At 33.3% G+C, this 26,482-nt stretch overlaps 4 protein-coding genes across 4 annotated transcripts; 1 reads left to right on the top strand and 3 right to left on the bottom strand.

Moving 5' to 3' along the window:
- Window positions 1-2: 2 nt before the first annotated feature.
- Window positions 3-871, bottom strand: LOC144545380 (uncharacterized). Its single transcript, XM_078293994.1, has one exon. The coding sequence runs from the start codon at window positions 852-854 to the stop codon at window positions 231-233; it is 624 nt and encodes a 207-aa protein (XP_078150120.1). The 5' UTR covers window positions 855-871; the 3' UTR covers window positions 3-230.
- Window positions 872-6,924: 6,053 nt separating this feature from the next.
- LOC144563537 (Metallopeptidase M24 family protein) lies at window positions 6,925-12,159 on the top strand. The gene is made up of 13 exons (XM_078313036.1): window positions 6,925-7,242; window positions 7,332-7,595; window positions 7,882-7,974; window positions 8,226-8,435; window positions 8,710-8,813; window positions 9,306-9,372; window positions 9,487-9,594; window positions 9,863-9,955; window positions 10,229-10,319; window positions 10,565-10,635; window positions 10,939-10,994; window positions 11,322-11,382; window positions 11,779-12,159. Exons 1-13 carry the CDS (start codon window positions 7,039-7,041, stop codon window positions 11,866-11,868), a joined length of 1,512 nt encoding a protein of 503 aa, XP_078169162.1. The 5' UTR covers window positions 6,925-7,038; the 3' UTR covers window positions 11,869-12,159.
- A 567-nt stretch (window positions 12,160-12,726) lies between these two features.
- LOC144574565 (uncharacterized) lies at window positions 12,727-15,440 on the bottom strand. The gene is made up of 10 exons (XM_078324586.1): window positions 15,290-15,440; window positions 15,085-15,197; window positions 14,689-14,804; window positions 14,438-14,535; window positions 14,261-14,348; window positions 14,027-14,157; window positions 13,956-13,966; window positions 13,823-13,903; window positions 13,443-13,582; window positions 12,727-12,914 (listed from the first exon to the last, which is right to left on the bottom strand). Exons 1-10 carry the CDS (start codon window positions 15,349-15,351, stop codon window positions 12,867-12,869), a joined length of 888 nt encoding a protein of 295 aa, XP_078180712.1. The 5' UTR covers window positions 15,352-15,440; the 3' UTR covers window positions 12,727-12,866.
- Window positions 15,441-17,820: 2,380 nt separating this feature from the next.
- On the bottom strand, window positions 17,821-26,355 carry LOC144574485 (U-box domain-containing protein 33-like). Its single transcript, XM_078324473.1, has 5 exons — window positions 26,178-26,355; window positions 21,042-21,169; window positions 19,372-19,800; window positions 18,458-19,160; window positions 17,821-17,854 (listed from the first exon to the last, which is right to left on the bottom strand). The coding sequence occupies exons 1-4, from the start codon at window positions 26,353-26,355 to the stop codon at window positions 18,474-18,476; spliced, it is 1,422 nt and encodes a 473-aa protein (XP_078180599.1). The 3' UTR covers window positions 17,821-17,854; window positions 18,458-18,473.
- Between the last annotated feature and the right edge of the window lie 127 nt (window positions 26,356-26,482).

Below are 26,482 nucleotides of genomic sequence, written 5' to 3'. Positions count from 1 at the left end.
GTTGGTATGATCTGATAAAGCAAAATAACAAGGATTGAATATTTATAAAACGGATTTAATAACCACCACAGTACCACACAGAACAGAAGGTGATTAATTGACCATCAAACAAAAACAAACACATTAATTATTTAGTCTCATACATATTACCATCTGATGCATACACATCCTTAATTAAACACAAACAGTAACAAATTAAACAGACGAATTCACGAGTAACAACAGCTCCATCACTTGTTGGCAACCGCCACCTGCTCGGTCGGAACAGCTGCCACCACCACCGACTCAGCCTTAACCGGCTCTTCTACTACTGGTGTCACATTCGTCTCCGCCACTGCTGCCACATCAGGCGCACCATTTCCATTTTCCTTCGTCTTTTCATCCGTCACGGCTTGATCCTTTGATGGATCTTCCTTTGGCGGATCCTCCTCGGCCACCTCAAAAGCTGAAATTGGGTATGTCTTGAACACACCGGCAGTGCTCTTACAAGTAAGTTTACCATTAGGAGGATCGTTGACATAGATCTCGTAGAGCGGGACCCAAAGGAGGAGCTCCTTGGCTTTGACACCGGAAACCTTCTTGATGCGGCCTTTTTCGACAAAGGCGGTGATCTCAGCAGCATAGGAGACGAGACGGTTGATTTCAGGGAATGTGTGCTCCACCTTCTTCTTCTGCTTCAACCATACGAAGCCCGTCTCCTCCACGTACCCGCACTCGATGATATCACGCAGCGGGAGCAGCCCGTTCGGTAGACCCACCTCTTTGAGCAGCAGCTTCGTCTTCTCCTGGCACAATGCGTCACCGTTGTATACCTCCGCCTTCGACCGCATCTCCTCCGTTATCTGATTAGCCATTGTTGCCTTCCAACTATATTAATGATATGTATATGTATATATCTTGGATTAATATGTAATTCTTTGTGATTGTGTAACTAGCTACTGAGGCAAGAGCTAGAGGAAACTGAGCAGGGAGAAATAAAAGTTGGAAGGCAGTTATATAGCAAACACAATTTTGAATTGCCCTTGCACTTCCAACACAATTTCTTCTCTCCTGCCATTCATTAATTTCTTAGTTAGTCTCTCTCTCTCATCAAGGAAAACCCGGCCTTTTTGTTATGCCTAATAATTAATTTTGCAAACTTTATAATGAAGACTAGCTCGATCATGATGTACATATATTATTATTTCATGTTTTTTTACAAGTCACATTTTAACATTTCTTCATTTGTCACTTGTTTTACAATCTTATAGTACAAAATTAGTTATATAGTTTCTTGTAGGCAGGAGAATGGCATGAATGTAAATAATTGTGCAGTAAGGGGTATTGGTGGATAAGTCTCACCTGTATTCATAAATAACGTTGTTATGATATTTAATGTGAGTTGTGGAAAACTATGTCCTGCAATTTATCAATGGACACATGTGCAAGGTTAAAATTCCAACTATAACATTTATAATACACATGTTCTGTGTTTGCTCCTAAATTATTGACATGTTTCCTTTCTCTTAATTTTAACCCAAAATAATTTTGAGATTTGAGTGTGTATCTATCTTTTTAGATTCTAGATAAATTATTGATCAAACTTGATACACTTAAAAATAATTTATTCGTCAATATAGTGTTGATAAAAATAAATCGTTAATTTTCAAACTATCTAATTATAGAGAAGAAATTATTTTTTAAATTTAATCAAATTAAATGTACAACAAATTTATCAAAACTATATATAGGGGATTTTCGGCCGACATTTTTATTTTTACCCCATTTAAAAATTATTTTAATAATAATAACCAAAGTTTAGCAAAAGTTTTAAAAATACCCCACCCGTGGAAATTTTCCATGGGCTGGAATTTTAATTCTATTTTTTTTTTATAAAACAGAAATTTGTTTTTATTTTTTGTATTGAAATATTAGAAATGTTGGATATATTTCTTTGAAAATAGATGGAATACAATATAATTTGATTTATTAGAAATACTGTAACAAATAGCCCGGATCAATATTTTTCAGGTCGGATTTTTCGCGGCTATAAGAAAAATTAATATATTTCTGTATGTGTTATTGGAAAAAATAAAAATGCTTAGATTCTGAGTTATTGATCCCGGTTCAAAAGTCACTTCTATGTAATCTAGAAAATATTGTGATCCTTTTAGGACATTTAATTTATGGAAAGTTATATCTATTTTTGAAAAAAAACAAAAACTTTAAGTTATTTAATAATTATTATTCAAAAAGAATTCTCAAAATAGATACAACTTTTTATAAATTAAATGTCCTAGAAGGATCACAATATTTTCTAGATTACATAGAAGTGACTTTTGAACCGGGATCAATAACTCAGAATCTAAGCATTTTTATTTTTTTTCCAATAACACATACAGAAATATATTAATTTTTCTTACAGCCGCGAAAAATCCGACCTGAAAAATATTGATCCGGGTTATTTGTTACAGTCTTTCTAATAAATCAAATTATATTGTATTCCATCTATTTTCAAAGAAATATATCCAACATTTCTAATATTTCAATACAAAAAATAAAAAATAAAAACAAATTTCTGTTTTATAAAAAAAAAAAAAAATTAAAATTCCAGCCCGTGGAAAATTTCCACGTGTGGGGTATTTTTAAAACTTTTGTTAAACTTTGGTTATTATTATTAAAATAATTTTTTAATGAGGTAAAAATAAAAAATGTCGGGATTTTCGGCAACTATCCTTAAGGGAGTCAGGATTAAATATTTAATCTCTCCAAAGGAGTGATTGTTCGGCTACAAAAGTTGTAGAGAAAATGAACTTTCTTATTTAATCTCTCCAAAGGAGTGATTGTTCGGCTACAAAAGTTGTAGAGAAAATGAACTTTCTTATTTAATCTCTCCAAAGGAGTGATTGTTCGGCTACAAAAGTTGTAGAGAAAATGAACTTTCTTTGTCTAGGGAACCGTTCAAGCATTGAAGAGACTTAGAAAATAATTAAATAATAAAAAGGTCTTAAGGAGCTCTTCAAACAATGCAGAACAATCAAAAATGTTTTTTTTTTTAAGCACGAAGGAGACACTAAAGAAGCGAATCGTTTAAGGGGGATACCCGCCTTAAATTTTTTGGTCTAAGGAGAGGCTTTAAGTCCCCTCTAAGGAACGGCTGTTCGGTGAAATTAGAGAGCTAAGGAGCTCTAAAGAAGTTAAAATTGAGGTGCCGAGCAGGTACTATATAGAGTTCGGTTAACCCACTTCCTCTAGTATATTAATAATATGCTTATGGTCTCTAAAATCTATCGAATTGGCTTCAAACGATATATCTAAATTGTAAAACCGATCTCCTTATTGAGAACTTGTTTAAATATAAAAAAAAAATCGAATTTATTTACTATCAAGTAAAGCGGTCAAAATATGAAGGATTTTGTGTGCATTTTAATGCACTATTTTATTAAAATCTTTAACCGGTTAACTTGATAGTAAATAAGTTCCAAAATTTTGAAAATTTATATGAAAATGAAGATCTCATTAAGGAGATCAATTTGAACATTTTAGATTTATAGTTTGAAACTAATTCGATATATTTTAAAGGCCAAAAATATGTATATTATTAAAATACTAGAAAAATTAAGCACGTTAGCCGGACTCTTTCTCTCTCTATATATATTAAAAGTGGAAGAAATTGAGATTTTTTTAAAAATAAAAATCTTTTTAAAAGTTTCAACACAACAACCACAGTTTGCTTGGATTTTAGAAAAATAGTCTCCACCGATCCCTAGGATCGGTGGAGCAAGAAAAACGAAAGCTAATTAAGGTAGTACAGAAACAAAAACCCAGAGACAGAGAAATGTCAACAACTGAATTAGATAGGCAGTACGTAGTCATGTAGTTCCCATAACCATAATTAATTAAGAGGTATGGACAAAGAAATTGATAGGTTGCTAACATATATATATAATTAAACCGATCGAATGATTAGATTAATCAGAGAGCAACCTAGCTACCCATCAATTTCTAGAATTTCACTTCAAGAATAAAATTAAATTGAGTAATTGGATTAGATGGGAGCTAGGGAAGTTGTGATCCATATATATATATAATTAATATTATATACATTTAGAATTAAATTTAGGCCATGATACCATACATTAATATTGTCCTTCATTACATTGTATGGCATCAACTCAAACTGGGTCCCACCCATTGGCTCACTCTACACTCTACTTGCAGCAGGGGTGTTAATTAATTAATGGCAACCCTTTTATCTGTTTATCCGTTTATCTGATCCGAAAACACAAATAAAGATAATTTTTTTTTCGTTAACTTATTGGATACGGACAAAGATAACAAACTTATCCGTTTTCGTATAAGATAATTTAAAAAAAATATATATATATATATATATATATATATATATATATATATATAGAGAGATGGGCTATGGTGCATTGCAATGCATGAACCCTCTTATGTATTGCACTATAAATCATGGATTTAAAGTCCAAATGACCAATCCGAACCGTTCATCTTGTTCTTCATATTAATATGTGCTTGGGGACCAAATTTTACATTTTTTGGAATTTATTTACTATTTATTAAGCAATTTTGAAAGTCGCTGATCTGATGGTCCAGAAAATTTTACTGTGTTTTCACTGTTCACAGCAAAACAACAATTTTCAAAAATGCTTAATAAATAGTAAAAAAATTCAAAAAAATGTAAAATTTGGTCTCCAAGCACATTTCAATATGGATTAAACATCTAATGGTTTGGATCGGTCGTTTGGACTTTAAATCCGTGATTATAATGCAATGCATAAGGGGGTTCATGCATTGCAATGCACCATAGCCCATCTCTCTCTCTCTCTCTCTCTCTATATATATATATATATTTGTATGAAGATGATATAGAATATAATAAATTTTTTTTTTATTAAATTTTCATAATACAAATTAATTGTATTTATTATTTTTTTTCTTGTTTTGAAAAATATTTTATCGAAAACACAAATCTTGATTTGTGAATGACACTTTTTTATCCATTTATCCGACCCGTGCCGTATTTGAAAAAAAAAAGATAAGAATAAAGATTTTTTTTTCGTTATCATAACGGATACGGGTATGAAAATGTCTCCACCTGATCTATATCGTACCCGTTGACACCCCTAAGTTGCTGCGCTATATAAAGTTGTAATTAATATAGTATGCAATCTCAGCCGTTTGATTCGGATCAAACATTCACAAGTGAATGTAACTTGTTTCAGAGATTCACTGGTACAAACGGTTGACAGTTGAAACCGGGTCCGGGTGTAATAATTATTTGACTAAAAACTCTGACAGCGGATGCAATTAATAAAATCTGCAAGGGTAGATGAGTGTTCTTTGGATCTGGTTTAATTAATTTATTTGGTTTTCAACCGAATTGAAGAAGTTTAATTTGGATTAAATAATTCAGTTTTTCAATTTAAATGAATCGGTCGATCGGTTGAAATTTTGAATTACTTCATTTTTTACATTTGGTTTGGTTTGGTTTAGATTTTTGAAAACTGAAAAGACCGATTCATGCTTTAGTGTAATTGAAGAAATATTATGATTTGAATATTTTTGAATATCTACATATCATATCTTGTATGAAATTTCAATATATATAATCTCAACCACTGGTATATATAATGAGGAGAGTTCAAATGCCTCCATTTTTTGTGCCTTCATCATGCCTCCATTTTTTAAAACTTTAATAACTCAAGATTTAAAACTTAAAAGTCAAAATAAAACCGTTAGATGTGATCTATGTTATTTTCTCTATGTGCTCATAAAAAATTATCACATTTCAATTTTGTTTTTATGTGAATCAACAAGTCCAAAAATCAACGTCTAGAAATCATTCAAATTAGTGCATTTTTTACAAGTTCTTGATGACAATCAAAATAAAATTGTATAGAGGCCGCTGCTGCATCAACTCTAAACTCTCTAAGGGGGTGAGGGGTGAGGGTTCCACTCACTGTACGCTGCGCCGCGCGGTCTATAATTTCATGCTCTATCATTAATTAATTCATTAATTCATAGTAATTAAATTCAAACCCTGCTGCGTATGATAGTATGAACGAATACATATATATATATACACTCTGCTAGTCTCTATCTGCTGTATGCATGTATAGTTGCTACTATAGTTGTAAATTTGTAATATATATAGTATGCAATCTCAGCCGTTAAGTTTGATCGATTCGGATCAAACATTCACAACTCAATTTAACTTTTTTAGAGAAAGTAATTAATTTAGATTCAAACATAAAAACGGTTGATAGTTATGAGACCTCTTTGGATCTGTTTTATTTGGTTTTCAACCTAACCGACAAAGTTTGGATTAAATAGTTAAGTTTTTCGGTTTAAATGGATCGGTTAGGTTGATTTTTTAAATCTATGCTTTGGTGTGATTGAAGAAATATTATGATTTTGATATTTTTAAACATCTATATGTCTTGTATGAATTTTCAATATATATAATCTCAATCACTGGTATATATATAATTCATATTATTTCTAAAATTATTAAATATATTTGTGTATGTATTGAGTTTTAACTTTTAAAATTGGATTTCTTTTATTTTAATTCAACCAAACAAATTGAAATATACTTTGATTATTTGGTTTGTTTTTTATTTGATTGACAATTATAATTCAGTTAATTTGACTATAAATTTAAAAACCGAATAAAATTTTTGTTTGACTATTTTAATTTGGTTTTACCGTGGAGCCTATGCAAAGAAACGGAAAGGAAATGGAAAGTGTAATATTAGTTTTCGGCCCAAAAATGAAAGGAGCCAATTCGAAATTGAGAACTGGCCCAAGTGGAGCAAGTTTCCGGCCCATACTGAAAGCTGAATATAGATATTGACAAAGTATATTTTGCTTCACACAGCGCACTAACAATTGAGTTAAAGAGAATTGCATATGACTTGTGCGCTGAATGAAGTAAAAACTACTTTGTTAATATATTAACCCCAGTCTCCCCTCCTCCTCCTCCTCCTCCTCCTCCTCCTCCTCCTCGTCGTTGTTAGTTGTTACCCGATGGCTGGTCGATGGCTGAGCTTGAGAAAACCACTCATCCCTAACCTCCAACTCCAACTCCAACTCCAACTCCAACTCCAACTCATCCCTAAATGCTTCTCCTCTTTGCACTCTGTTCATCCTACAACTGCACCTCATGCCCATGCCACATCAACATACCTAGATGTAGATGTGGGCCAGCCTACTCCATCATCTCACCCTCAGGTACTTTAACCTACCTTCTCCACAATTTTAATTACCCTAATGGAATTCAATTGAATTGAATCCATGCATTACTTCTTCTTCTTATTTAGCTAATGAATCAAGGAGAAATCACACCTGGAATCACTGCCGAAGACTATATTCATAGAAGAATGAAGCTGTTAGAGAAGCTTCCTCAAGGAAGCCTGGCTATTATCGGATCTGCACCTGTTAAGATGATGACTGACGTCGTGCCGTACACATTCAGGCAGGATGCCGATTATTTGTACCTCACTGGTTGTATGCAACCCGGTGGAGTCGTGGTTTTGAGCCATCAATTAGGGTTTTGCATGTTCATGCCAGATCCTGATCCTCATGTAAGCTATCACATATACAAAATTCATATTGGGTTAAATTAAATTGTTGCCAATGTTTCCTTGAAATAAATTGGGGAATAATGAGGTTTTAAAAGGTGTTTATTAGAAAAAATAAGGCCAACTAAAGAAATTGTACTTGTTATGGTTTAGTTTGTTCCTTATTTTCATGAAAATAATTTTCACCCATATTCACATCAAGCCGTGTTCGGTTCACACAATGTTAATAATTTTTTACCTCTTTAAAATTTTGACATGTGCTTTTATTTTATCTTGCATCAATTGTTAGGAAATAGTATGGCAAGGTCAAGTTGCAGGAGTTGATGCTGCCATTGATTTTTTCAAAGCTGATAAAGCATTTCCTGTAAGCATGATGAGCAAGGTCAGTTCTATACTTCTATGTCTCTTCTTCTGTACTCCAAGGGTTCAAATGGTACATGACAGTGCCACACCTGACTGGTATGTACCAGTTTAGTATCTTATGGGTTTCCCAAAGTGAGCAATTGAGTCCCCTCTTCTGGATAATGTGTAGCTTAAGGTAAGTTGAGGTGGAGCCTTAATTTTGGGATTATGAAAGTTCTCAACCAGGCAACTAGGTAAGTTGACTCGTATCTAATACTTATTTCATTCTAGGTTGTACCTGAAATGCTCAACAAGGCAACTAGGGTTTACCATAATCCAAAGACAGCTGCCACTTCACCTTACTTGAAACTGGAGGCATTCCAGAAGGCCTTGGCTAACTACCAAGTAAAGGACGTATCCAGTTACACTCACGATCTAAGGTGGATCAAGTCCCCGTCAGAAATCAGGCTCATGAGGGAATCAGCTTCCATAGCATGCCAGGTTTCTCTTCGTTTTAAATTTTTTTAGCATAAATTCATTCGTGTTTGGTACTGCTAGCGGTATACCACAAATTTAGGTGTACTATGCCCCATTGAGGGCTGATTGAAGAATCTGGGTTGAAATCAAGTATAGTCTTGCTAAAGTTTTTTGCGCTGTTATACTGTGAAGGATAGGGGATAAGCATATAGAAATGAAACCTAAAATTAAAAATCAATCTGATTTGGTTTATCATCTTATTTGTTTTGTGTTGTGTTGTGCTTTCATGGTTAATTAGTCGCTTATACAAACAATGCTGCATTCAAGGACATATCCAGATGAAAGCAAGCTCGCAGCGAAGGTTGAATTTGAATGTAAAATGAGAGGTGCTCAAAGAATGGCGTGAGTTCTAAATTTGCTTCTTTTTGTGCATTTTTATCGAAACTATAGGATTGAAGAAAAATTAAGGCTAGTCCTCTTTTAAAACTGACAGCAATTGTTGCATTGCAAACATGTTTAACTGCTTGATTTTAGAATTAAAGCACGATATTGGTCTGAAAAAATGATTTCCTCTATTCAATGCACCTTTTCACCACTTGAAAAATATGCTATGTGAAGAATTACTTTTTTTTTTTTGGAATTGAAGCACGATATTGGCCTGAAAAAATGTATCTTTTCTCTTCTTGAAAATATGCTCCGTAAAGAAATTTGTTTTTTTTTTAATCGAAGCACGATATTAGTCGTGAAAAACAATTGTCCTCTATTCAATGTACCCTTTTTCCACTTGAAATATGCTCTGGTGCATATTAGATATTTCCAATATTTTGGGGTCCATCTAACAGTTTTCCCTTTTGTTCCCCTTATAATTGGACCGTGTGTTGTTGCCATTTCCAGGTTTAATCCAGTGGTTGGTGGTGGAGCGAATGGAAGCACCATTCACTACTCCAGAAATGATAAAAAGGTAAAAGCAAAAGACTGACAGCCATAGTAAAGAAGCTAATGTTTCTTTAAATTTTTTATCAACAATTATCCGAGAAGTTTTGTTGGTTTAATTTATCAGTGAAATTTGCAACAGATAACAGAAGGGGAACTGGTTTTAATGGATATTGGCTGTGAATTACATGGTTACCTAAGCGATCTGACACGTACCTGGTCACCTTCTGGTATGTTTAATCCTTACCAGGTATACACTAAATGCTAACTCCATGTTCTTTTATGTTTATTACTTGTATGCATAAACCAACTTTGTCTACTTTGGTACTACATTTAAAATCCAAGGTGGGCCCATCTCAGGATCAGACCAGCTCAGATGTGTGTTATATTGTACCTTTTGGGTTTATTTGATCTGAAGTTTAATTGGTATTAAATTGGGATATATGTCCTTGGAGAGACAGTTGTCTGCAAATTATAAATGAAATAAGTTGAACATTATCATTGTGGAATAAATGCAGGATGAACTGTACAGCTTAATATTGGAGACAAACAAAGAATGTGTGAAGCTTTGTAAACCTGGAGCAAGCATTCAAGAAATACACAACTACTCGGTTTCTATTTTTATATCTCTTTTCAACATTTGGAAATTGATTTTTTTTGTTTTTGTTTACAGAATGATTTTGGGTCTACATTTAACCACATGCTTTGATTTTTTTTTTTTTTTGCCATAGCTCCAGTTAAGCAAAAAAAGAAAAAGAAAAAGAAAAAGAAAAGAATACAAACCAACTATTTCCTTTTGTGATCCTGGTATACCTGATATTGAAATGGACATAAAGAGTACTTGAAATGAGATCAAATACCTTAAACACAGATATCATATTCAGGTTAAAATGCTGAGAAAAGGATTAAAGGAGCTTGGTATTCTAAAAGGGGAGATGACCTCATTGTACAATCAACTAAATCCAACTTCTATAGGTACACTCCATTAAATACCTGTGAGACTAGTACCATGCCAACCAAAACTTATGTGCTTATTTTTCAATGAAACTAAATTGCCTCAACTAAGCCTAGATTATCAAACTGAACAGCCTAGATTACCAGTAGGAATAAATCAGCACCATATTCTGAGATTTTGGTCCTTGGTTATTTTCTGAATTCCGACATAACAATATAGAATCTCAGTTGATAAATTGAAAATAAATAAGCTACTTATTTTGCAGGACATTATTTGGGGATGGATGTTCATGACTCAGCGTTAATTAGCGCTGACCGACCTTTACAGCCCGGTGTGGTAAGTCAATTTTCAGTTAATTTACTTTAAGCCCGAAAAGGATCAAAGAAAAAACATGTTTTTTGGAGTAATGCATGCCCTTCATCTACCTTCCTAAAGTTGCGACTGGGATATAGTGGCATTAGCATAGGTGAATATTACTATAGTACAGTATTGTAGTGCATGCACATGGAATTTATTGGAGTAATGCGATGCATTTTTTTTCTTTCTTCAGGAGCATATTGTACATGTTGATGAGTGTACTGTCATATACCTTTTTTTTTATGAACACATTATTCAGTTTTATCTATTTATTTTGAGCAGATCATAACAATTGAACCTGGAGTTTATATACCACCTTCTTATGACGCACCGAGCAGGTACTTGATCTGATGCACCTTCATGTGTATAATTTTCTTGAAAAAAACCACCATTCATTATGATTTTTTGTGGTTTTAGTTTTAGTCCTTGATGTTTAGATTGTGTTAGCTTTGTTGTAATTTGTACTGCTAGGGTCCATATGTTACATTGATCCAAGAACACTGTTGGATCAAATTTTACCTAGCAGTAGTAACTGGATTTTGAAAATGGAACCAAAAAGTTTAGTGTTGCAATCTTGAGCTAAATGCATTTACCTAACTTTAAAAGGACCAACTATTAATAAATTCAGTAACAACTAACAAGCTATATCAATTGCCTTGATTTAGGTATTGTGGGATGGGGATAAGGATAGAAGACGAGGTCCTTATTACCGAAACTGGGCATGAGGTAGACATAATTAATTATTTAATTTTTTTACTTTTCAGCTTGCATTTTCATAGGTAAATTTAAGAATTTTATTCAACCCTTATTTGACCCAAGACACGAGACCATAGGCTTTTCAAGATACTTCCAATTTTAGGGGGAAAAATAGGAGAAAATAAATTGAAAGGAATTAAGTCTGGTTAAAAACGGGAGCTATCTTCTTCTTGGATCATGGATGTAACCCTCCACCTTTGGTTTTTGGAAAATTTTCACATCGCCCCTCCCTTTTCATTTAATCTGGAGATGATGCCAAGCAGGGGTACAAAGGAAATAACCCCAGTATAAATTTAAAATTCCATAGGCACTTTAAAACAATTTGCACCTGGATATTTCTAGAAAGAGACTTGCCTTCTTTTACAGGTTCTGACTGCCTCCGCACCAAAGGAGATTCGACACTTGACAACATTACTAAACATGAACGGTGGCAAATTGGTAGATAGCATTTCCTAGTTGACTAAATTAGTTACAAGTGCAGTTAATGGTAGGAATCATTTTTCCTTGTTTGTATTTCTAGAAAATGTAGGGTGTATTTTAGACAGTACTCAAAAGCTGTAATTTCTTTTTAGGTAGAATAAGAATAAATGCATATTGAGAATTCTATGATATCAAGGTTTGGCTAGCAGTCTGAAGAGAGTGCTGCTAATTCATTGTTTTCCTTGCATAGTGCACAACCCTCTTATCTTATCTGATCTCATATTATTTGATGAGGTTATCAATATGCAACTGAGGCTTTTATTATGTCTATTTTGAGATTCGAGTATAATGTTTGGCCGTTCAGATTTGAATTCAAGTATCCACAATCACAAAATAAAATTCTAATCACTAGATTACAAGTACACATTTAACATTTTATGAAGAGGTTAAATTATACAAAAACTTGAAAAAGAAAAGCAAATTTTCAATTAAATTTTTATACAAATGATGATTTTTTAAAATTCTTGAGGTGGCTAAGCAACCCCTCCCTTTCTAATTTGGGAGCATCCAGAGATTCATGCTGTGCCCTTAACAGTTAGATTTCTGTTAAGATTCATGCAGGGTTTTAATTGTGCAGTTCAGACCCATTATAAATTTCCAATATCTAAGATTCCATAGCCTTCTGTGCAGAAGTTTTAATTTGAGCACATTTCACGTGTTGGCCCGACCAACACCTCTTGCATAGCCAGTGCAGGTGCAGAAATGAAGAAAAACTGAAACTTCATCTGTTCGATTGTAAGATTAGACGGCTACGATTTGCTTCATTTTTCTGGGATTTTCCATAAAATGGGTTTGCTGTCTATTTTGAGATTTTATATCTCTGGAACTGGAAGAGGATTGATCAAAACTTGTGTTACATTGGTCGCTTTTTACACAAAAAAAGAAAGAAAGAAAGAAACCATAACAAAAACATGTCAGTTGTTAAACCTAATAAAAATGAGCTCTTGAAAGAGCAACATCTATAATGTATAATTTCACATCTCATTGTGCTGTCTGTTGTCCATATCTTCATCCCTCTCAACCTGCCAAAACACAATACATTCTCTTGTTACATCAACAGAGTAAATATTGCCAAAACAAATGCTATGGTAATGTGCATATTAAACAACGACCCATATTTCATTTATTAAAGTTCAAATAGTTGATTGGAACCGTATAACATGATCTTTATATGAAAATGTACTTGCAAACCAAATTTTATATTTTTTAGAATTTTTTTACTATTTTTTAGATCGGTAGACAATCACTTGATTTTGAAAATTCTGGACCATACAAAAGCAACAACTTTTTACCTATCTAAAAAAATAGTATTTTTTTAAAAAAAATATAATATTTGGTCCACATGTACATTTTGATATATAGATTATGTTTAACGGTTCGGATCGACTATTTGAACTTATAAAATAGAGATACGGGTCCATAGCATGGGTCGATCCGTAATATGCATGTTGCCATAGCCTCACTCTTGTTTCTACCCTCACTATATTTCTTTTGGACATGGCACAAGCAGACAGGGTAGAGAGAGAGAGAGAGAGAGAGAGAGATGTTACCTCAACGATGACTTTCTTGCCTTTTCTTTTAACTTTTTCAGTGCCATCATCTACCTTTGACAGATAAGACACAAATGCTCTCTTCATTTTCTTTGTACTTGGTTGCTCCTCCAATTGTTCTTCATCTTCCTCCATATCCTCTGCAATTTTATTCCGTAATTGTAACAAAAACAAAAAAAATGCACAAAAAAAAAAACCAGAACTAATGCTGTTCCTTGTGCAGAAACCACCCAATTTTTTTTTTTTTTTTGAATTTTCAAGCAATGTTTTAAATGGATAAGAATAATTGAACAAATTCTTAGACAGATAGAGCAAATTATGAGTCATAAACAAGAGAAAATTAACTAGTTCATGAAAAGGGGTACATAGTTTAATTATACCGAAACTATTGGACTTGAAGAAATCTGCCATGTCTTCTATGTCATCCTCTAGTTCGTCTTCTTCTTCGAGCTCATAATCTCCTTCCACATATTCCACCTCAGCCTCCTAATCAAACAAATCAAAACTATGAACCGGGAAATACACTGGATATATAAAGTATTGTAATTTTAACTTTATCAAAATAAATAGTATCAAGTATCAACTATTCCTCTTCCTCTGCTTCTTCTTCTTGCTGTTCCTTGTCGAGCAATTTGTTAAAAATCTCCTCATTGTAGTTGCAAATATCAGGATAGACACCCTTGTTCAAACGTTCCAATAACTCCTTTTCAATGACCTAGATTGAAACCAGCTAGCTTGTATTAATGAAAAATTTCAACAAAAAGATAATTATATTGCACAAATATTCGGTTAATGGGGGGTGGAGAGAAAGAGAGAACATTTTCAATTTGAGCAGCCCTCAATGCCTTTTCCTCTCTTCTAGATTCACGTTTCTTTTCTTTCCTTGGTACGGTCATTATCTTTTCTCTACGTGTAAAAACAAAAAAGCGAATAGTAAGAATGATAATTACACTAAACATGGATAGTAATATAGGAGAAAGGAAAATTTTCCATACCTGACTTTTTTGCTAAGCTTCACCATTCTAATGCGATACTGTGTCATTTTGGTTAGCCTTTGCTTAATTTTATGCACTAGCAACTTGGGCCAATATTCCTATAACATTCATGAAAATTCAAACACAAGTAACAAAATAAATTAATGCTAATAAAAACCCACAATATTTTGGACTAAATTGAAAGTTTGTGTGGTCATTTAACCAGACGGTGATTTCAACCCAACATTCATTGATCAATAAAAATAAGGTACCAGATGCTTGTCAATAATTTCAAGAGCATTCATGTAATTCTTCGGCAGCTTAACCCTTTCCCACAACTTATTTGGCATGTGAGCTCGTTCAATTGTTTTCATGTAAAGATAAAAAAATCCCTGAAAAATAGTAAAATCATAAAGTCAAAATCAAATATATTCAGCCATAATTCAAATACAGATTAGAAATTTCTAATTTCCTTATTTTTCATACAGATTAGGAATTCTTTAATGGTGTCTGAAGAACAATTACCAACTTCAATCAGGCACATTCAATAAACAGTCAAACTTGATCGAAAGCAATCGAATTTTAACATCCCATTTAGTTTTGTTACAATTTTGGGGGTAACAATGTCAGCAAATTCACCTGTCATTCTACTAAAATGCGTTAATTCTTACCATCATGATCACGAATAGTCGCATATCGACTGTTTGCAAGAGGGCATGAGCTTCTATTACAAATACCAGTCACATTATAAGGATTTCTACAGAATTTACCAGTTTCAATCCTGTCAAACACCAAAAAGAACAAAAAAATAAAATGGTGATGAGATTGTTTCGATGAATTTGAAAATAAAATGGGGATGAGACTGGACATTACTTAGCCATGTAGCTGCAGTGGTGATGCCTGATGACATCCCATATTACATCGTCGTTTTGCATCTTGTTCTTCTCTCAGCCTCCTCCTCCTCCTCCGCCGCTCTTTCCTTCGCCGGAGAAGAGAAGAGAAGAGGAGAGAATAGGGAGTTAGGGTTTAGCGAATAATTGATAAAAAATGAAGGGTTCAGATGAATTCATATCATCTATCTAAGGTAACTCAAATTTTTGCGTTAAGATCCAGACCGTTCGATCTGTTGCTTTGGCACCAATTTTAAAGGAACCATGCATTCCACTATTCCAGTGATTCCACCTCAGGTCGGATTAGCTGGATTCTGATTGGACGGTCAAGATCCAAACTAAAAGTGTGAGTTACCTCAGATATCCGGACTCGGGTTCAGACTTCAGATTAGGCACAGCTCCAGCTCAGAAACAGAAAGGTTCATATTAGGAGAAGGGTTCAAATGCCTTCATTTTTTTTTGTCTTTCTTTATATCTCCATTTTTTACAACTTTAATAATTTAAAATCTAAAACTTAAAAATAAAAATAAAACCGTTAGATGTGATCTATGTTATTTTCTTTATGAACTCATAAAATTAAAATTATCACATTTCAATTTTAGTTTTTATGTGAATCAATTAGTTGAAAGATCAACGTCTCTAAATTATCCACATTAGTACATTTTTTACAAGCTCTTGATGACAATCAAAATAAAGTTATAATGTCATTTTTTTATACGTGCATGGATAAAATGATATAGATTATATCCAACGGTTTTATTTTGACTCTTTAAGTTTTAGGTTTTGAGTTATTAAAACTTTTAAAAATGGAGGCATGATGGAAGCACAAAAAGCATTTCAACCCTTCTCTTATATTAGATGGACTATGATTCTCTGAATTGACAGCTTGGCTCATTTTTAATTGACACTAGTATGACATTGGTGTTATATGACACTAACTTTAAAATTGATTGAATAGACTTAAAATGACTAATTCAAATCGATCAAACCGGTTTACTTTATGAGTGATGCGTTTACATGCAAAATTTTTATATTTTTGAGTTATTTTAGTATCAAATCAAGCGGTAAAAATATTGAAAAATGAATGTATTAAAATTAATTTAAAAACTCATACATTTGACCGCTTAACTCGATACTAAATAAAATCGAAAAATTATAAATTTTGTATGTAAACGCACAACTAATGAAGTAAATCGGTTTGAACGGTTTGGATTCACCGTTTGAAGTCAATTCGATAGGTTTTGAAGTTAGTGTTATATAATATGAAATGACATTGATGTTATACTAGTTAGACTCTTCACTATGATTCTTTAAGAAAACAAACAACGCCACAAATTTTAATTTGAAAAAAAAAGGAAGAATAGAGATGTGTATCACTACTAGTCTACTTAATCATAAAACATAAGAATAATTATCAATGAGTAGAGCACTATTTTTTTTTTTAAGTTTATTAAGTCTCTTTGTAAACTCAACTCTATAATTTACCGAATTGACTTCAAACGATAAATTCAAACTGTTGAAACCGATACCTTACGATGCATCTACATGCAAAAAAAAATCATATTTTATAATTAATTTAGTATCATAAAGTATAATAAATTGATTTTAATGTATTCATGTTTTAAAGTCAAATAGTCAAAACTAAAAGTATAATAAATTGATTTTAGTGCATTTATTTTTTGAGTTTTCTTTTACTACTTGACTTGACTCTATACATAATTAATTCAAAATTTGCATGTAGACTAATAATTAGGTAGATCAGTTTCAATAGTTTTGATTCATCATTTGAAATCAATCCGATAGGTTTTAGAGTTAAGTTCATAAAGAAATTTGGTGAACTTAAAATCATTCTAATTCTACTCACAAAAATCAGCAACCCAACATTCTCTCTGTTTTTTTTTTTTTTTTCGAGAAGAGCTAGCTAGGTTGGGATTAAGTCACTCCAACTTGCTAATATTCATGAGGGATCTGCAGATTCTTCATCTGAATTTCAAGTGAATGATATTTCACACAAAAACATTATTTTTTGTCACTAGACTAAATTTAGTTTAGTTGATTTCAAACTGAAATTTTTTAAATGTGAAAATAGTAGAAAAAAGTGAACATTTTAAATGAGATGTAACACAGGAAATAAATATCTCCAATTATAGAATTTAAAAATAAATAAAAGACATGCAAGCTCATCATTCATTGGTGGCAATGAAAAAAAAAAGTCATGATTCAAGGAAATAGTTCATATATATTTCCACTCTTTATTTAGTCTCTAAAAATTTGTTGAACTAATGTATTCTGTTCACTTCTGTTTCGCAATCAAATTACAGATAGTAACAAAACGCAAGTTCTCATGAGTCATGACCCCGGAACCACAATTAATGTTTATACTATAATTACATGTTGTGTTCGTAATTGTAATGTTAAAAGGCTCATAATTAAAAGGAACATGACGCCTGAAAGTATATATAACATTAATATTTTTTACAAAAGAGACAGGAGCAACAACAATAGCAATCTCATGGCATTGTAAAGTGGAGATCATTGTTCAATAACCCTGCAAGCAAAATTGAATTTGTCATATATCATTCAGAATCTTTATTCTAGATTGTTGATTTTTGTGCAAGCTAGCTAGGGAGATGCGGTGCATGCGCAGGCAATACCGAATCTCACTCCACTAGCTATGCCACTCGTATGGCTGATACGAGATATAAATTAATTGCATGGTTTGATGCATCACTAAAAGGAGATCATACTTGCATATATAGTTAGAAAAATTTAAGACTGTACCTGCTAGCCACAATTTGAACCTTACAATTAAGTTATATATTTATTCTTCGAGTCCATATATTAATTCCAGTCAGTACACACGGTGCAGGTACATATATATTTTTTATGCGACTCATATTTTCTTTTTTTACAGTGTTTTTGTTATTGTAGGTTCATAATTCCAGCATTTTTCTGAAAACTACTCTTGGTACAAAACAAAAGTTTGTCAAATGTTGGCCAATTTTAGCTGCATGTAAATGAATGATTATTTAAAGATCTAACATAATTTAAGAAAGGTATTGAAACATACAATAGTACATGAGAATTTCACAAGCATGCATGATGTTCAGGGAAAGTTCAATATGAATGATTTATAATGATAGTAATTTACCAGCACCATTTGATGACTAGCTAGAAGCATCCGTCTTCATGGACTCTATCGCACACCACACTTCACTTGCTAAATTAGGCCTATTCTTCCTGGTTGGATCACAACAACGGAGGCTTAACTCGGCCATTTTGATAGCTTTTTCAAAGGGCCACTTTGCAGAAGCATCAAGTTCCTTTTTAAATCTGTGACTCTGCAGTGCTTCTTGCACTGACTTGGATATACCAAGGGCAGATTTTCCTGTAACCAGCTGTAGCAAGATTATACCGAATGAGTAAACATCACATTGAGGATTCATCTCACCAGTTTGAAGGTATTCCGGGTCTATGTAAGCTAAAGTGCCCTTTGGATACTCTGTCAGATGGTGAGGTGTTACTGTGTTGTCAGCCTTCATTAATAGACGAGAAATGCCAAAGTCGCTGAGCTTGGCCTGATAATTTGAGTCGAGGAGGATATTTTCAGGTTTGAGATCACCATGAGCTATGCCATGAGGTTTTGTTGAGTGAAGAAAGATGAGGGCTGAGCAGATGTTAGAGGCTATCTGGATTTGTATTTTCCATGAGAGTGATTTTCTACCTCCAAGAGAACTGATGTAATTCTCGAGGCTGCCATTTGGTATGAACTCATAAACAAGTGCCCAATTCTGCAAGCATCCTCCTATGAGTGTGACAATGTTTGGGTGCCTAACGTTTTTGAGGATTTCAACCTGAAAATTAACTTAGTGTAGTTATCTATCCTGTTTTCAAAACAATATTAGGTCAAGGGTAACATATCCAACACAATTTGTATAAGTATTTAATTAGTTAAAAGTTAAAACAAATCCATCCTTGGAAAATATATTGATGTATGACAGAAGAAATGATAACAAATAAATAAAAAAAAAGGATGAAGAGTAAAGAACCATCACAAGTATTTACCTCTTGATAGAACTCTTTCTCCCCCTGATTGCCTCCACTGTGTAGAACCTTTATAGCAACTATTGTGCAGTGAAGAACTGCCTTGTACACCCTACCATATCCACCTTTTCCAATCTCAAGGTTTTCATTAAAGTTACAAGTTGCTTCCTTTAGATCCAAATAAGAGAACTTCATGAGGTTAGCCTCATCATAATTCATTGAAGTTAGTTCCTCTATCTGTTGATGTAATTTTTCTACCTCTATTGCCATATCATGTTGCGTATCTCTAAGTACTTTGTTCTCTTTGAGCACTTCATTATGCCTTTTAATGAGCTTCTCAAGTTCAGTGCTCTTTTTTGCAAGTTTTTCTTCTAGTCTCTTTGTTTCTTTGGACATTGTTTTCTTCATGATTTGTAGAGCTTCTTCCGTTGAAGGATGATCACTTGACACCTAATTCAAAATTTTAATTGCGAGGTTATGAAGTATGAAAGAGAGCTTAATTGTGTCCGTATAACATTAAAGTGATGTACATTTTTTATGATAAATTTTTAATTTACTAATTAAGGTCACCTATATCTGTGTTTTTAAATATAATTTTGGGTTGTATTGACAATTGCCCATAGGTCAATTTTTTTTTTTTTTTGAGTACATGTTGGAGGTCAAGCCACCAAACTATTTAATACCCCTGTTTATTACAATAAATAATTTATCTTATTCTGATTTTGAATCCATGATCTCTCACATAAATATCATGTACTTTTGCCACTAGACCAAATGCTAGTTCTTTCCATAAGTTAATTTTCCTTGTGTTGTTATAAATTGTGAAGTTTTTCTTTACGTCTCAAAATCTTTGAACCTTAAATTACTTAGATATATATACCATTATTTGACACGCTATTTTGTTCATTGAGCTAGCTACAACAACAAAGTATATACTTTTTGCGAGGAAAAAATGCATTTATGACAGTACTTCCTCGCAAAAAGTACCGTCGCAAAAAGAAAAATATGAACAATGACGGTACTCCGTTGCGAAAAGTCACTTTTTTATTCTCGCGAAAAGTATCTCATTCTTGTTGTCGAGAGATAAATGGCAGATAAACTATATATTTTTGTGCTAAAGTTACAGATCAGATTTGGGGTCTTATCAAACTTTTTTAGCTTCACTAGGTAGGTGTTCTTCTTTGGAAGTTCAAACTTAATTAATGTTCCAAAAATGTCGCCTCTTAATTTGTAGCCTCTTTGTTTCTTCATGCAGACAAGAATTATTCTCGGTCTGAAAGGAATGATGCTCTTGCACAACTAGATAATTTTTGAGCTTTTTATGTTTGAATACACAAATAGATTTTCCAAAACTATAGGATGGTTTGTTGTGACCTGTGGTAATTCCTTTCAATGGGCTTTTGGAAAAGCACCTCTCAAGTCTCAACTTGCTTAATTGCACTATCGATCACCCAGGTGCTTACGGGCCTCAATCTTGGTATGTATATGGCTATCTGAATTTGAAGAGATCAGTTTTTGGAGGGCTATTGTCTGCCTATTTCTATCTCCTAACTAGTTTTGTGCCATCCTGATTTATCGGAGTTTCTTAACTTCTAAACTAGCAATTAATACTACTGGATTCCTAAATAGAAACTGAGATGTGAACTTATCACTTATCGAAGTAATTGTTGAAGTTCAAACCAGTGATTTACCTTTGTCATTACTATTATAGGCCGAAAGTAGTAGTCTTCCCACTGCTCGTACTCTGTTTTCCACACCTCGTACTGCTCAGTCCATGGCTGCACACAATTGCTGGTATTTGGGGGCAGTAATGCATGAACTATGGGCACCAATACAATAACAAACATCATGAAATAACTAATTAGATCAGCTATCCTCAAAAATTCATCAAAACTTCCCATATCAAATTAACTAGCTAGTCGTCTGCCTCGCCTCAGGGGAACTTGAATGTTGTACTCAGCTATAAGAAATGAGAAGAATAACAAACATAAAGTCACATTGGAAAAGAAAAAATGATTTGGAGTTTTGGTCAAGCAATGGAGAGGGTGGGGGAGATTTCGAATCACCTCGCCATTTGTCTCCAATGGCTCTTTTTTGGCAACATCTTTAAATTATATAGAAAACTAATTATAAATACAAAATTAAAAAAAAATGGAGGTCAATATAATTAACCCTCATTTAATGGACATAAATCCACCTCTGGACCTAACACACAACCCTACAAGCCCCTAATATATATTTCAAGCCTATTAAGTATTAACAAAACTTGGTTTCTTGAAGATTATTCGGTCTGAAATTTTACAAAAACATTAAATATCCAGAAGCTCCAATTTCTGAAGAATATGAAACCTACTAGGAAAACATAGTGTATGATATTTTAATACACAAACAAATTAAGGCTTCAAATTAATTAAAGTACCTAGCTAGCTCGGAACCAAATTGGAAGAAGGGGAATGAAGCTACAGTGATGGTGAAGGTACCTGATTCGATCTCAGAACAGTAGGGAAGATTATATATATATTACGATGAGGATCGCCAATTTCTTGATTTTTGTGACAAAGTTACGGCCTTGAGGTCAAAGCTAGCTTTCTCTAGGGGAGGAGGTTGTAACTTGTAAGATAAGAGAAGAAAGAGTATACCGGAAGTGGTCATTCTGCTTAGCGCGTCCCATTTAATTAATTAATTAATTAATTAATTTATTTTTGAAAAGAAGGTAGTGCTCAAATGCCCATTTAATTTATTAAGATCGCCAATTTCATAATCAACAAGTGGTCACTCTGCTTAGAAACTATCTTAATTAGTACGTACCATTATATATATATGGATTGGAGCACTGGATACTTATTATAGGCCTATGCATGCATGTATTCTGCTTTCGTTAGTTGGGCTGGGTTCCTTTATATATATATGTAACCAGTCAGCCTATTATATCGTACAAGGTACATTTTTTAGTCATAGAGCTCTCGTTTTCGTTTCTGAAAAAAAATGACCTTTCCTTTTCTAAATGTTATACTGAGAATATTAGTGCAACGCCTAGTACAGTCCAACCCAACCCAACCCATATTGATAAAGGAGCGTCATAATTATACCCCAAACAAAATCTCCCAATGAGTTCCTCTAATATTTTAATGTCTATCTTTCATATCCACTTCTCATATCCAAGCATTTAAAGTTCTATTTATAATCATTTACAATGCTACATGCAAGTTTTTAAAATTCCATCTACAAGCATTTAAATTCTAAATCTAAATAATTTTAACTTCTAACAACTTTTGTCTTTAAGCCAAAATAAGAAAGATTCATTCTATCCACTCTTATTTTTTCTTCTAATAATTTTTGTCAATTTTCCGACGATCCGTGATGAATTTTACGAATATAAAAATACAAACATTTTCTACTCAATTTTTTTTCTTTCAAATGAGATCCATGAAGAAATACTTTTGACCAACCTTCTAGAATGTCAGTACACCTTTTAGAATGCGGCTTCTCAACCATTTAAATCTTTGATGTCTACCATTTAAACTACGACGTTCAAGCGTTTAAACATCAAATCTAAGTTAATTTTTTTTTTTTTACAGCTGGAACTTTTGACCATGATGATCTTCTAAAAAGTCAGTACATGCCTTAGAAGTTAGCTTCTCAACCATTTAGACCTCTGATGTCTACCATTTAAATTACTACGTTCAAACGTGTAAACCTCAAACCTAATTATAAATTTTTTCAGTTGGCACTTCTTCCAACTGACACTTTTGACGCCCATTCTGAAGCCTTAAAATCTCTACTTACAATCATTTAAACCTCACATATCGAACATTTATATCTAACAATTCAGTTTTCTTAACATAACATTTCAAACATAAATTGTGCTTGTGAGAGTAAAGGAAAATTTACATAAAGGTCCTTGTTATTATGAACATTTACATTTTTCTTGTTTTTAATCAAAGAGACGTATTATTGAAGTCATTAGGCTCTTATTTAAATAAGCATTCCAATTTTTATTTTTTTCTTGAACCGTCATTCTCAAATTTGCAAATAAAGCATCCCATTTTTTTTCATTGGAAACCCGTGACATATTGATTAAATAGAAATAAGATCTTACAGATTACATGCTTCTCAAAAATAAAATTAAAAACAAAAACCAATAATTGAAAGAAATAAAAGCTGCTAGCTACTTTAATAAAAGCCAAGCTTCTAATTTAAATAAAAGCTCCAAATTAACATTACCCGTCACTTCTCATTCTTGTAAAATCACAAACAAGGGCTTGTCCTTTGTAATTTTCCAATTTTTTCTTTGACAACTTCATTTCATTTACGAGTAAGTGTAAAATATCACTCGCTCCATCAATTTGAGCCTGATTTTGTACCAGCAAAAGCTGTGAGTGTTACAACGCCCATCCTAGTCTCCCATGTAGACTTACGTATTGTTGTAATGTTATGTGCCAGATAGCTACACCTGCAACAGCTAGACCTCTTATATTCACACTTATGTAAGAAACAGTGCAAACACTAATATTTTAATTAAACTATAGGTTTCAATTCACAGAAATAGTTTAGAGAACAACCATTCAAACTTATTATCACACATTTAAAGTAATACACTCCAACATTTAAAACACTGCAATCAAGTCTTCAAAACTACATGAAAAAAATTAACACCAAGAAAAAATTAACAACATATAAAACATTTGTTCATTCCACCAAGTACAAATTAACTACATGAAAAAAATTAAAACATTTAAATCTCATGTACAAAGCATTTAAACCTCATATAAATATCAGTCCAAAATAAGAGTGTATATGTTGAGGAAAATAAGAGCCCATGAAGGTCTAGAAGGACTAAAGTGAAAGACCTGGTACAACAATATATTTGTTTTAACTAGTACTCTTCCCAATGCTTAACACCTATTTGTTCATTTGTTTTTCAGTCTCCTAACTTATACCTGATTTAAATACAAAAGTATATTAGTAAGTTGCCTCTAATTCAGATTTAATATCATTTGACATTTTACAAAGAAAAACATGATTTTAGACATGTTGACAAGACCCAACCCGATTTAGATGGACCTGACATATCAGTTTTTGCTAAATCTGAACAGAACCGGTACTAGTACTCAGTAAGTGAACAGATAAATGAGCAGACTAGTACCATGTCAAACCTTTAAACTTTACTTTTAACTTATCAATTGTTTTTATTATTTATACAACTTCTACATATTTCTAGAGCCTTCAACGGGTATTAGTAATAAATATATAATAGTTTAATAAGCAGAAGGGCCGCATAGGGGTTCACCGTTTAAAAGAGTCAATAGTTGAAACACTAAACCAACAACATAATAGCAGAATTACATTTCAAGCAAGCTACAAAAAAAAATAACAGTATATGAAATACCTAGAGTTCTACAATCTGTTTTGTGTATTTTACCGCTTCCAGAAGTGCCTTTGCCTAAGCATGCTACAATAGCATGTGATCTGCAAGCATGGAGATTGTCATGTTTAGAAAGAACAATGCAATGTTTCTATTGCATAATTTTCTTTCATTTCCTTTTGCATGTCTTATAGCATAAACTTCAGTTGTTACCATCTGGTACCATGTCAAACAAAGATTTGAATAATTTATTCCAGACTAATTATGAATTTATATATGCAGGTATGCTTGTCTGGTGACTGAATCGATAAACAAATCGATAGCTTTGCAAGAGATTATAGGTGTTGTTGAGCTGACGGTACAAATAGATGAATATGTACTGGTACATCTCAATGGCATTGAAGAGTACCTTTATCTCTCAGTAATTGGAGTATTGAAGAAATTCAGGTATGCTTTTGAAAATTGAAAGTAAACAACAATCCATTACCTGGCCACCGACGACTGCAACTGATGGAAGTGCTTTACAAAGGGAGGAGCCATCCCCGTCACGGTTTCCGAGCATGGTGCAAGCTCGTTAAATCTGGTTGAGAATTGACCTTGACAACTCATCGCCTTCTAGTATTCTGAGTCGCTAATGTTGCTGAACGAATCGAGTAAGCAGGAGATGGTCTAAGCACGAAAGAGGGAGGGGAGAGAGGATTCGCTCCCGGTTCTCTCACGTGCGATCTGAAGCAGGGTGAGCAGATATAGCGAGCTTGTCTGAGCAAAGGAGATGGAGGAGCGGAACTCAGTGGACTATGTGAGAGATGCCCTGACGGTCTGACAGCGACGCCTAGAGAGAGGAGAGTGAGTGCTATGGTTAAAGGGAGGAGAGAAAGGAAGAAGTCAGAAAACGAGGTTCACCATTCGAGGCGAAAGTTGAGATCTCGGAGATCTGAATCCGATTAAAATCTGGATTTTGTTTTATGGTTTATTCTCGATTCAAAACGCCGCTCATTGTTATTTAGCAATACAAAATTGGAAATATATCAGTTGAACTGATTTCCAAAATTAGAAATATATCGGCTGAATTGGTTGGGGGACTGATTCGGGTACAGTGGCTTGGGTATCAGAACATTTCTTTATTTATAAAACTAATCTTAGCTAGATTGGTTAGAAAACTTTTACAAATATTGATATTTTAATAGGATCTAAAGGATTCCATGACAAGTGTAAATAGAAAGTATTGTTTCCTATTTTAAACCAAAAAAATAAAAAATAAACATAAAAACACAAGTAAGAGAGAAGCAAGAGAGAAAGCTAGTAGCTAGAGAGTGTTGTTGTAATTTGGAGGTGTATCTGTATGGTATTGTAATAGTATTTTTTTTTTTTTGAAAACTTGGTAGCGACTATCAAGGATATATTAATAAAATTGATTACAACAACAGATCCTACTTATTACATTTATTTTGTTATTCTGTACCCCTACTCGGATCTCCCCCTGACACAAGAACTCTACGGTTTGTACAGAACTTCAACCACATCTTAGCATCTTCCTCCGCTCTGTTTGCAACTACCCTTGTTGGTAGCTTCGAGTCTCGGAAAATTACCTCGTTACGTTGCCTCCATAATGACCATAGGACAGCCATAAACGTTGCCATCCATACTTTTGCTTGTCTCCCCTCGGTACTACAGTACCTCAGTTTTGATGCCTCCCATGTATCACAACTGACTCCTTGTTTAGCAACAGATCATCGAATCGTGCCCATACTTCTCTCGCATTTGCGC

This window comes from Carex rostrata, chromosome 1 (assembly GCF_964058835.1).
Source record: "Carex rostrata chromosome 1, lpCarRost1.2, whole genome shotgun sequence".
NCBI classification, from domain to species: domain Eukaryota; kingdom Viridiplantae; phylum Streptophyta; class Magnoliopsida; order Poales; family Cyperaceae; genus Carex; species Carex rostrata.
This window is presented reverse-complemented; position numbering and strand designations above follow the sequence as displayed.